At 43.1% G+C, this 13,166-nt stretch overlaps 1 protein-coding gene across 2 annotated transcripts in view; it reads left to right on the plus strand.

The window, feature by feature from the left end:
* The window catches only part of MYO10 (myosin X), a 245,183-nt gene that overhangs the window by 208,149 nt on the left and 23,868 nt on the right, over nt 1-13,166 (plus strand). Inside the window, exons 22-27 of one of the 2 annotated variants that reach the window (XM_054017900.1) lie at nt 142-354; nt 655-700; nt 1,076-1,978; nt 4,973-5,096; nt 7,057-7,300; nt 10,532-10,627. In XM_054017900.1, coding sequence (XP_053873875.1) covers nt 142-354; nt 655-700; nt 1,076-1,978; nt 4,973-5,096; nt 7,057-7,300; nt 10,532-10,627 — 1,626 coding nt within the window. The remainder of the gene's footprint in view (nt 1-141; nt 355-654; nt 701-1,075; nt 1,979-4,972; nt 5,097-7,056; nt 7,301-10,531; nt 10,628-13,166) is intronic. The other variant, XM_054017901.1, reaches the window with a different exon arrangement.

Here is a 13,166-nt window from a genome sequence, read left to right on the forward strand (position 1 = left end):
GAGAGCTGTCACAGGACCAGAGTTAGTACCTCTGTCCTTTTTAATACCATGGACTCTTTAATGCAGGGCAGTTACATAGAAACCTCAGTTAGTTGGTAGTCAAACCCTCTTTACAGAGAAGCTCTTTCTGTCTTCTTTCAGAAAGCATTATAAAAAGGTGCTGTACTACGTGGTTGTGATACAGAAGAACTACAGGGCATTCCTTCTAAGAAGAAAGTTCCTTCACCTGAGGAAAGCAGCCATAACCTTCCAGAAGCAGCTGCGAGGCCAGATTGCTCGACGTGTTTACAGACAGCTACTAGAGGAGAAACGGCGACAAGAGGAGGAGAGGAGGAGGAAAGAAGAGGAGGAAAGGTGTGCAGTGTGTGCTGTTGTTTGACTGGATCTGAAAGGCAGACATTAGGTTTCATGCTGTATCGCCTTTGCCTTAAGTAATCACAGCTGATTTTGTAAATCTTTACTAGTGATGACGAGAGATGTGTAGCCTTTGTGGGAGTTTCTCAGGCACACAAGGGGAGAATATACCCTTAGTGGTTTCAATTTGAGTTGCTACTTGTATTTGACAAAACCGCTCTGAAAATTCTACTACTGCTCTAATGAAGTCCCCTTCCCCCTTTCTTATTCTTGCTAACTTTTTTTTTCTTATCCTTGCAGGGAAAGGGAAAGGCAAAGGCAAGAAGCAGAACGTCTTGCCCAGCAGGTAAATTACACTGTTAATACTTTCTGCTACCCTGTTTATTGCTGTCTCTTGCCCCAACCAATAAAAAGACAAGAAAAAGCACCCAGGGCATTTAAACTAAACTTATTACAGAAGTTGGCAGGTGAAGCCAAAAGAAACTTGATATAGTTGTTTGCATGGGGATGTCTTTCACATCACACTTCATTTAGTTCCTGGCAAAGATTGAGCCTTTTGCATGCATTTGAGCTTTCCAGTGTCTATGGGTAAATGTAACAACACTTTCACTTCATCCTCTTATATGGAGGGAGAAGGGTTCTTTTAAACGAACAGCATGGAAGGATTATGGAGCTTGAACAACAGAAAGTAAGGAATCTTGCATGTCTTTTTCGAATGCAGGCTGAAGAGGAGAGGAAGCAGCAGGAACTGGCAGCCATTCAGAAAGCCCAGAAAGAAGCAGAGCTGAAGCAAGAGCTGGAAAAGCAGAAAGAAAACAAGCAGGTGGAAGAGATCCTGCGCCTGGAGAAAGAGATTGAAGACTTGCAACGCATGAAGGAGCAGCAAGAGCTGTCCTTGACAGAGGCTTCCTTGCAGAGGCTGCAGCAGCTCCGAGACGAGGAACTCAAGCGGCTCGAGGATGAGGCATGCCGAGCAGCTCAAGAATTCCTAGAGTCTCTGAACTTCGATGAGATTGATGAATGTGTCCGAAACATCGAGCGGTCACTTTCTGTGGGCAGTGGTTATTCTGCCAAGCTCAGTGAACTGACTGGGAATGCATGCAGTGAAAAGCCCAACTTTAACTTCAGCCAGCCGTACCCTGAGGAGGAGGTGGACGAGGGCTTTGAAGCTGATGATGATGCGTTTAAGGATTCACCCAATCCAAGTGAGCATGGCCATTCAGATCAGAGGACGAGTGGCATTAGAACAAGTGATGACTCTTCAGAAGAGGATCCTTATATGAATGACACAGTAGTGCCCACAAGTCCTGCTGCTAGCAACACCATGCTTATTGCTTCCGGCCACGACTCTCTCAGTCTCCACAACTCTTCGAGTGGTGAATCCACATACTGCATGCCAGAAAATGTGTCCTGCAGACCCCAGAATTCTGAGGAACTGATTTCTCCTGATGGGGACTATGATTATGATCAAGATGACTATGAAGATGGTGCCATCACTTCTGGCAGCAGCGTGACTTTTTCTAATTCTCACAGTAGCCAGTGGTCTCCTGACTACCGCTGCTCAGTGGGGACATACAACAGTTCTGGAGCATACAGGTTCAGCTCTGAAGGAGCCCAGTCATCTGTGAGTACCTTTATTTCTTGTTATCCACTAACATTATACATTCAGAAGAAATGGTAGTTAAATTTTTCCTTGAATGGTAGAAGTACCAAATCCAGTAGCTGTGTCTGTTCCTATAAATACGTGCGTGCGTTATATATAGCTTGACCTTGATTACACTGAACTTGGACATAGTTATCTACTGGCAACTAGATACCATTGGGATGGGTGTACTAGAAATCCCCAGACCAATTAGATGTGTGAATTGCATTCCTAGTTAGAGGAATCTCTGGTTACAGGGTTATATCCTATCAATTTTGATGCAGAACTTCCCATTAATTTCAATCGGGAGTTCCATGCCTGGATTAGGACACAGTCTAAGTGCAGTTCTTATATGGGGAAGAGGAGTGAATTCATTGTAAGAAGATTCAACTATATATACAGGATAGAATAGTATTGAATCAACTGTTTGCAAAAAGCCTTGAGAAACTAGATCCACAAAACCTTTCTTTGTCAAAAGTAACTATCATATGATATCAAATGTTCATATTATTGAATGTGAATTCTTGGGGCACTTTTCTCCTTTGTTGAAGGCTCTTCTTCAGGGCTGTTGCTCAAACCCGTGGTAGGCTTTCAGTCCTTTTATTCTTCCAACCATAAATCTCTTGAAAGAACTTGGTTTCATCTACCAAATATACACCCAAAAGATTTATGGTTGGGAGAATAAAGGGACTAGAACCTATAGCGTGTTTGAGCAACCATGAAAACATACAAATATTGACTGACTCTGAGGGCAGAAGCAGCACTAAAATATCTCAGACTGTTATATTTCAGGCAATGCAATACAATACGAGTTATTTTTACTCTTGTTTTGACTGCTGTTGCCCTAGGAATAGGTTGGTATTTATTTGACTAATTATGGGAGGTTTGTTTGTTCATCAGCTTATCTTCTGGGGAAGTCTCTTCCTCTGCTGGACAAGAGCAGTCTTCAGGAGACATGGACAGGACTGCCCGGGGAGGATGGGGGGGCAAGTGAGGCAATTTGCCCCAGGCCCCACAGGGCCCCCATGAGAGTTTTCAGGGGCCCCCACAAGAGTTTTTGGCGGCAGGTCCTTCAATGCCGCCGAACACATCCGGAGCGAGTGAAGGACCTGCTGCCGAAGACCCGGAGCTTCTTCCACTCTGGGACTTCAGCGGCAATTCGGCGGCGAGGGCTCCTTCCGCTCCGGGTCTTCGGCGGCAGTTTGGCAGCAGGTCCTTCACTCACTCCGCGACCTGCCGCCGAAGTGCCCCGAAGACTCCAGGCCCCCTGAATCCTCTGGGCGGCCCTGGACATGGAACAGTTTTTGGGCAGAGGATTAGGACCTGGGGATCTCTCCAGATAGGAATGTGTTACAGGGAAGAAGTAAACTCTGGTGCCTTTTCCCTCCCTGACATTAGGGAATTAGCTCGTGTCGTGCTATTTGGGAACTTTTCCATACCAGCTTTGCCTAGAATACCTAGTGACCAATTTCCCACCTCAGAGAATGAGTGAACAATTACATGTTTCATCCTGCTACATTTCAACAGTATAGACTGAAGACTCTTTCTGTCCCCCATCCCCTACATGGTTGTCTGTATATGAACCCAGATCAGGAACTTGGCAAACCTCTGAATATTTAAGGGCTGGGTGGATGGGAGGGGAACTTGCCCCATACCTAAGGATACTCTGTAGATTTTCCTTTTTGAAAACCTTCTAAGTTGAGTGTTACATACAGGCCTTGAGGGGTGGGAGGAGGGTAGTATACACCAGTCGCACCCTTCAAAAGGATAACTCCCCTTAACAGCTGTAAAGCTGTTATATATAGATAGTAGGGCTAATTATACACCAAGTGCAGAGTGTGAGCTGCTGAGCACGCGGAGCTTCCTTTGACTTCAGTGGGAATGGTGAAAGCTCTGTTCTCCTTAGGATTAGACCGTAAGGATTAAATTCAGATATACATGTGCATGAAGGGCCATCAGGCTCTGGGGCATAATATTTGAGGAGGCAGTGACTTTGCCAATGTTCCAGACGAGGTAGGGGGCTTCTTTCTCAGATGGGATGCCTGAATGGGCCACACTGTTCAACATAGTGGGAGGCATTTCAAACAAGCTTAAGTGAGTTAGTTATGCCACTAGAAGTTAAGCAACAAACTCACTTAGCTATTTTTGAAAATCCCACCCTGTATTCCTGACTGACAGCTCCAAAATGAAATTGTCAGCCCTGGAGAAGATAATAAATAGACTGAAAGTCTGCCCACAATGGGAATTGGGAGAAGAAAGAGCCTTGTTCCCAGCAACACTGTCTACTCTGGCCCCCCTTTTTTGTCCCCACAGCACCTTCCCTTCCCCACGGGAGCAACCTGGGGACTACTATCAATGAGGATAATAACTACAATGGGAAACATTATGTTCCCAGCTGGAAGGGTATGGAGATGGTAAAGATCCTCCAAGAGCTGTTTGAGAAGTGGGTAGGGTTACGTTTTTCATGTGTGACAGGTTTCAGAGTGGTAGTCTTGTTAGTCTGTATCAGCAAAAACAATGAGGAGTCCTTGTGGCAACTTAGAGACTAACAAATTTATTTGGGCATAAGCTTTCGTGGGCTAAAACCCACTTCGCATCATCTGATGAAGTGGTTTGTAGCCCACGAAAGCTTATTCCCAAATAAATTTGTTAGTCTCTAAGGTGCCACAAGGACTCCTCATTGTTTTTTCATCTGTGTTTCTCTCCTCTCCCCACCCATCCCCCTTATTCTGTTGTGCAATACATACCTGACCACGGAGCATGTGCCATAGAACAAGGCACAAAATGTTATGGTATCAGACTTCAAAAAAATCTACTGTATAAAAATCTAAACTTTGCTTTTTCTTAAAATGTTTTTATTCTGCAGCCATTAGCCATTCTGGTGTAAGCTCCATCCTATATTAGAGGCAGTTAACGTTTGTTGACACACTGTGCTTCCTGGCTGCTCGTTTCACCTTTCTTCCCTTTCTTCCACAGTTTGAAGACAGTGAAGAAGACTTTGACTCCAGGTTTGATACAGATGACGAACTTTCCTATCGGAGGGATTCGGTCTACAGTTGTGTCAGCCTGCCCTACTTCCACAGCTTTTTATACATGAAAGGTACAAAGCCGACCAGAGCTGGTTAAAGAACCAAAATGTTCAGAAATCTCTCTAGTATTTTCCCCTTTTAAGGATTACAACTCCACTTCAGTACTGCTTGCTGTTTTATGATTTCTTTAAGGGGTGAGAGAATGACCTGGAGAGAGCCATTCTCAACTTAAGCTCTGATTGCAATGTCCTGTATCAGGCAGATTTCAGATAGTTCCTCTTTTGCAAAGGGACATGGACTGCGCAGCTCAGCTTCATTACCTTTTATAGTCCGCATTCATTTGACATAACATCTTCACTGACTAGTGAACAACTGAACATTGGATATGTCTTATAGAGTGGCAAGACAGCCTAAAAAGCTAGGTTGTACCAGAGGTAAAGGAGAGACTATCCCTGACCCAAGGACCTTACAATCTAAATAGATAAATAAAAACATTCTGACATGCAGTGTTCTAGGGGCCAGTGCCAGAGACTACTCTGAAGTCAATAGGAGTCTTTCAGTGGGCTTAGGATCAGTAATCCAAAAGAAGACTATATTACAAAGTACTACGAGAGATTTAGGAAAGAATATATTCAGGAGTTTTTTTGTTCTGATTCTTCGTTTTCCCAGCAGATGAGGGGCAGCAGCCTATAGGTTGTATTCTATTCCATATATCTGGTTTATCAACATAGTGCCCTCACGTAAGAAGCCGTGGGAACTTACATGACCCGCAAAAATTCAAAAATTTGCTGTAGCTCTCCCCTCTAACAACAATGACAATTACTCTATAAACCATTCAACACCACAGCAATTCTCCTTACTAATCACAACATCATTCTGTTCACAAATCCAATATTACAAATATACATCCACCCCCCAAAAATAAATCCTTAAAACCAGTTAAAGTTCCAGAGGGCATATCAGACATAAATCCCAATTAAATTAATGAGTAAATATCCTCCAGGAACATGTCCATCCTACAGTGGACAGAGTTAAGGTTATCTGAGTTTGTGTCAGCACGACGACTGTGGCTGATTCATATAGAGATGGTGAGGTATTTGTGAGTGGGTGTGTATGTGTGAAAAGGTGATGTATGCAGAATGGCTTTATGTTGTGGCCTGGCCTACCCTCAAAAGTTTTATTACTGTAACTGTGTTGATTGGGGGATGGGTTTTTTGCCAATGTATTTATATTAATAAAATCCTAGTGGGGTTGCAATTAGTTCTGGTATCACTTATTTTGTTTCCCAAACCATAATAAGCTATATCGGTATAAGCACTATTATACAGGTATAACTGCACCCACACTATGGAAGTTATGGTGCTTTAACTGTGCTTGTATAGTTAAAGCAGCAATAGTTTACCAGTTTCCCTGGTAAATTCTGTTTCCTCAGCTGTACCAGCTCTGGTGGTTTTGAGTTTGCCATTATTTGCCATTATTATAGCAACCTTAAATGTTTAGGAGGTTTTTTGTAAGTTTGAATATGTATTAAATTCTGGTGTTAGCATTGCTTTTGTTGGGATAAACTACTCGGGGCCTAATTCTCATTTACAGTAAGGCCTGTTTACACCGTTCACCCACTTTAAAGCTGTTTTACATTGCCACAACAGTGTGAGGTGGCCTTAGGGTATATGAAAATGAGGTCTTCAGTCTCATGACTCATAACAGAATAGGGTGACCAGACAGCAAATGTGAAAAATCAGGATGGGGGTGAAGGGTACTAGACCCCAAAATCGGGACTGTTCCTATAAAATCAGGACATCTGGTCACCGTATAACAGAAAGGCAGTGATATTGTCACTTCACTGATTGGTTAACACCTTCCCATCGTCAGTGTTGATTCAGTCTCTTGATTTCATTATAAATAAAGATTACTTATTTCTTAGTTTCTTCGAGATAGACATATGCAGGGGATTAAATTTTTTGGATTGGTGTTTTTTGTTGTTTATTTTTAATGTAACCTTTTAAGCTAATCCTCTCTCTTTTCTGCCAGGCGGTTTAATGAACACATGGAAGCGACGCTGGTGTGTCTTGAAAGACGAGACCTTTCTATGGTTCCGTTCCAAGCAAGAAGCTCTCAAACAGGGCTGGCTGCACAAAAAGGGGGGTGGATCATCTACGCTTTCCAGAAGGAACTGGAAGAAACGCTGGTTTGTCCTCAGACAATCCAGGCTCATGTACTTTGAAAATGACAGTGAAGAAAAGCTGAAGGGCACCATTCAAATCCGAACAGCCAGGTAGGTTTAGATGTGCATTTTGGTTGGACAGAGCTTTACATAAACACCTGTCAGGATTCAACCCTGAAGGGTGCTGAGTGCCCTCAACTTCCATGCATTCGTACATGTTTGTGTGTGTGTGTGAAAGTACTCAGCACTGGCCTAACTTGACTCCAGTTCAAGTCAGCTGAGGTCTTACCGCAGTCAGACCAACAGTGAGCATGTTTGAAAAGCCCAGCCCTACTTATTTAGTAGTCACTCAGGACAGTTTGAGACATGCTGTCAAGTCTTCAACCACAGGGAGACCTGGAATGAAGAAGGTGAAAGAAGTATTGTCTAGCCTTTAGTCTTAGTAATTTTTAATCTACCATGAGTCACAGTCAGATGTCTTCTCAGGGAGGCCTGTTACCACACATACATTTTCCTTTACCTTTAATATAAATGTACTAATTTCCTGGCCAAATCAGTTTTCTAAAATTATATGGTGATTAAAAGAGGGCTTTATAATGGAATCTGGTTACAACCTTAACTGTGGAGAGGCTACCATCTCTCCACACTATACCATATTCTTATAATTAATCAAAATGCTTTCAGTCACTAGGAAGTACATTTTCACAAAACTGTTTGGGGCTTTAACCAACATTGACTTTAATTGGAATCAAGTTACTAAAACTCCCACACAGCACTTTAACAATGTAGGAGTGGGCGTATATACTGTTATCAGGTGCAGATAGTTCCACGTGTTTCACAATTCCAAGCCTCTGAAGGCATGTTTGAAAAAAAGATTTTCTATGTGAAAATGTCTTTGCTTTCTCTTCTAAAATTTCAGTACATCTTATAGGTTTGGGGGTAGGGAGGTTCCTAAGTGGGTATGAAGATGGAAGACTGATAGTGCTGGCTAGTCTCAGTTCTGTGTGGAAGTGCGTGTAATTTTCCCCACATGGCTTTGCTAATGTATGTTAGGATTGGTTACAACACCTTGTTCCTGTTCTCTGCCTATCATTTGTATTTTATTACTACTAACTTATTTTTAACCTAAATCAAAGCTCCGTCAAGTTTTCTTTGTGGAAGTGGCTGCTCTCTGTCTGCTCTTTGGGCTTGATCCAGGGCCTACTGAAGTCAATGGGATCCCCATTGACTTCAGTGGGCTTTGGATCAGGCCCTTTGAGCATGTACAGATCTGTCACAATAGTAGTAATGGGCAGCTACTGACATAGTAAATCCATGAATATAGGTCCTGGATTCTTACAGCTAGCCTTTTGTTACTCTTGAATTCGATATTCACATACACCATATCGGTTATGACTAAGGCTCCGTGTTTGTCACAGAGGTCTTTCTGTGACTTCTGCAGTGGTTGGTGCGCCTGGCCCGGGGGCCACCTGAGCAGCTTGGGCAGCCCGTGGGCCAGGCCCCCCTGCCCACCAACAGCAAGAGTTTGGGTGTGGGAGCCTGAGCTGGGGGTCGGGGTGCAGGATGGTGCTTACCTCGGGGGGGGGGGGGGGGGGGGCGGAGGCAGCACGTGGAGCTAGAAGCTGGGGTTGTCGCTTCCCAGGAGCTAGGTAGGAAGTCTGCCCCCCCCCGGCCACAATGCAACTCCCCCCCCCCCCCCCCCAAGCACCCACGGCACGCCCCTCTCCAGCTGCGACCCCCTCTCCAGCACCCACGGTACCCCCCAGGCCATGACACACACACACGCCACGGCGCCCTCAGGGCCACCCTCCCGAGCCGCCCTCTCTCTCTCCCCCCCCCCCCCCCCCCCCCCCCCCCCCCCCCCCCAGTTTTAGTCAGGGGTATATAGTAAAGGTCACAGGCCGTGAATTTTTGTTTACTGCCTGTGACCTGTCCATGACTTTTACTAAAAAAAAACCAGTGACTAAAATGTAGCCTTAGTTATGATAGTCCTTACTATGATGTCTACCAAAATCCAGATTTCTTGTTGCTACATTATATCAGAATATTGTTTCACTAAAGGTCATCTTAAAAAGCTTTTTGATGAATTCATCCATTATCCACTCTCTTTTAAAGATGAACCTCAAAGAAGATGTTTAAAGCTAAACTGAACTCTTCAGATTTTTCTAATCAATAACTGAACATTTATAAACATAGAATAACAAAAAGGAGCTTGTATCTGAAAAGGTCTACGTGGAGCAAAAAATAAAGTGTAGTTTCTAGGCAGTGGAATTAAAATTTAAGGGGTTTATGTAATCAGTGAGCAGATTCCTAAAGCATCCGAGCTTTACTCAAAGAGAATGAAATCTGCTACTTCACTTATATTATTTAAAAGGCAAATACTAGGGTAATATCCTAGTAAGGAGGAGGAAAGTAAAATTCTGGAAAAGGACAAAATATGGAATCATTTTTTTCTCTTACATTTAAAATTGCTTTTTAATTTTTTTTATCTGTACATGGATAACAAAGGTAGATCAGAAATGTCATGTGTTGTGATAGGAAAGAGATTTATGAGAAGAGTGTTGGTTAATTAACAAGGGGAAAAATAAGCTTAAGATAGAAACTGGGCAGGGGGGACAAAAAGCCAAAAATTACCATTTAAGCCTTGGGAAATGCTTAGCAGTACATGGAAATAACCAAAGTTTGTGTATTGCTTTAAACACACAGGGCAAGATTTTGAAAAATGACTTGTGGTATTTTGAGGGCCTTGATATTTCCATGTCTGACTTGAGACACCTCAAAAGGGTTGGTTTTCAGAGGGTGGGTACTCAGCACTTCCTGGAAACCAGGCCCCTTTAATATATCTTAAACTGGGCACCCAAAAACTGACAGACAAAATGCTGTTACGTTTGAAAATCTTGGCCTGCATTTCTGGCATCTTCAGCAACCCCTTGAATATTTTAAGGAGTCAGAGTAAGACCTTATGTTCCTTTCCTCAACACTGGTTCTTTTTTGAGAGATGACTCTCTTCCCCCTCTTGTAGCTCTTAGTAAGGTTTTTCTTTGTTGTTGTCATTTAAAAAATAAATACTTACAGGTGGGAAAAAAGACCACTTTAAAAAGTAAATATTCATAGTGCTTTAAACTTGGGTAACTTGGACAATGGCCATGACAAATGTTGTTTTGGTGAATTGATAATGTTTAAGTAACAGGAGTCTGCATTACATATCTCAAGTAAATCAGGGTAAAACAAGTAAATATTATTCTGAAATATTAGAGTGTCTAAGCCGCTCACTAGAAGGGCATATTCACTGTGCATGGGGTGTCTCTCTAGCTTTAATTCTGGCATTTGCATCCATTTCAGAGAGATTGTTGATAATACCGGTAAAGAAAATGGGATTGATATAGTAATGGCCGACAGGATCTACCACTTGATTGCTGACTCTCCTGAGGATGCTAGGTAAGAGAATCATTAAGCTCTTCTTCTCCATATCATTCTAACTCTTGCAACAGCAGCAATGTATTGACTGTCTTCTACATGCGATCTCTGAAGGTATTGGCCAGCAGTATTAAACACACTGCATTTAATCCCCTTTGAAAGATCTTGTGAGGCAGTTGGAGATTACAGCCACCAGAGGCTGCCAATGGCAGCGTGGTACAGAAAAGAGCCAGATCAACAATGCTGCGATAACGAGGATTCGGCCATGCCTGCTCCCTGTGACACCTTTAATATTCTCTTGCCTGTACAGGGTCATTTCCTTTGGCCACTTCTCTCTCTGCTTTTTGTGCTTCTCAGGCCCTTCTTCACCTGCTTAAAAAACTGATGCAATCCATATGATCCACTGTAGGCTGTCTGAAATAAGGCCCTGGTCTGGCAGGCTCCTACACTGTTCTCTTTGCAGGATTAGAGCCTAAAATCTTTTCATATGTGAGATTTCACATGGTCACTGTAATTCAGAGGAGTGCACTCACATTCACAAATGAGAAGACTGTGGTATTTAGATCAAAGCACATGATCTCCATCTGCTCAGCTGTTAAAGGTCTCAGAATCTGAGACGGATCCTTGGCAGCAGCAAGGAAAAATTGCTAACCATAGTCTTAAGGGCTAGGAGCAAGTTAATGCTGCTAGCTCTATTATATTCCAAATCCAAAAATCTGAATTAAAAAAACTACCTGCAATTGCTGAGTGACAATAACATACTTGTCTATTACATTTGTATGCTTATGTTTTTGTAAATGATGTAAGAAAATAAATAATTAAGGTTATTTTTAAATCTTACACTGCCCACTGAGCTGGACTCCCAGGACGAGAAGTGAGGATATGTGGGTATTTTTACACTGTGGCCTCATCCAAGTTACTTAATGCTAGATCCACAAGGGACGTAGGTACCTAAGTCCAATATTTAGACTCCACTGAGATCCTGATAACCCCACTCAGCTGCCACCTAACTATGTAGACGCCTAAGTTTCTACCAGGAGAGTTCCCTAGGTGCCTAAGTTTCTACCAGGAGATGTGCAATATCACCTAATTTCTGATCCCGCTGAGCTGTGCAGCATCCTAGGTCATGCCTAAGCCAGGCCTGGTGGGATTCACAAGCTAGGCATTTCATAGAATCATAGAATATCAGGGTTGGAAGGGACCTCAGGAGGTCATCTAGTCCAACCCCCTGCTCAAAGCAGGACCAATTCCCAACTAAATCATCCCAGCCAGGGCTTTGTCAAGCCTGACCTTATCTCCATTTATCTTACCTGTGGGGTGACCACACCTACTGGATTGGGCCTCACATAAAAGACAGCTGGGAGCGACCAGATTGGGAGTTTTTCAGATGGGGTGTGTGTGTGTCCATCCCAGAATGCTTAAAATAGCCCAATGGTTAGGTCTCCCACACTCCACATGAGTGTCTTCAAATCCCCACTCTGCCTGAGTTGGAGCAGGGACATTGAATGAAATGGTCTGAGGTCTGTGTAATGTTCCCTATGCAGGTTAATCTCACACATGGGATGGAAATACCACACATTTTGTACTTATTGTTTTCTTTGCATTGTTCTGGTGTGGAGAGAAGGGGCACAGGCATGCAAACAAACAGTTTGGGGGTTAGCTGATCCTCTGAGACCCAATCATTAACTTGGGAACTGTAGAGCTGAGCTGCCATCTTCCTTTCACCCAGGTGCAGGGTTTTCATTCATTTTGAACTAAGTAATTTCTAAAAAATATTTTAGGAAAATATGTACACTACTTGTACTTGAAGTGAAACTTCGATCACTCTTTTTAAAAATACTACTATGTGCCCACATTAGCTGTTGTATAATAAAAGGTTAGTAGGTGGCTTATAATATGAGGTCTGGCTTCTTTGATATGATTTAATTAATACATTGGATTTTAAATAAAATACCTGTGGGTCAGAATCTGGAAAGGAAAGGAAAGATGAATCACTGTTTATAATCTATGGGAATATTTTGGGTTTAGGATCCTTTAAGAGCTGAACCTTTCCCTCCCTCTTCAGAGGGGCCCTCCTAGTGTCAATACTCCCTCCAGCAAGGGAGGGCTGGAGGTGATGCTCTCTGGAATCTGTGTCATTCTGAGCATTGACCGGGGAGCTGTTTGAGAGCTAATAGACACTGGATTAGAACTGGGCCAGGCTTCCATAATGAAACCGTTTTGCCTGCTTTCAGATTTTGTCACAAACTAAATTTCAGGCCAAGTTAAGGAAAAGGCTTGCGCAACTTTTGATCAACATGAGTTTTGAGTAAACCTGGGCTGATTTATGACTGTGAGTAGAAACCATGTGAGACACATCCTAGGTTTGAATGGTTTCACATGAAACTTGGCAGCTCTCCTTCAAGAATTGCCCTGTGCCAATCTCAGTTGCTAGGGCACCTGCACCCTCAGGATGCAGGTACAGAGCCAGTGTCTGATGTGGATCTAGATTTTTTCATGCAGAGGTATATAAAGGACCATAACCCTATTCTCAGCTTCTTTCCTACTGCCATAGGGTCTG

Source organism: Malaclemys terrapin, chromosome 2, assembly GCF_027887155.1.
Source record: "Malaclemys terrapin pileata isolate rMalTer1 chromosome 2, rMalTer1.hap1, whole genome shotgun sequence".
In the NCBI taxonomy this organism is placed as follows: Eukaryota; Metazoa; Chordata; order Testudines; family Emydidae; genus Malaclemys; species Malaclemys terrapin.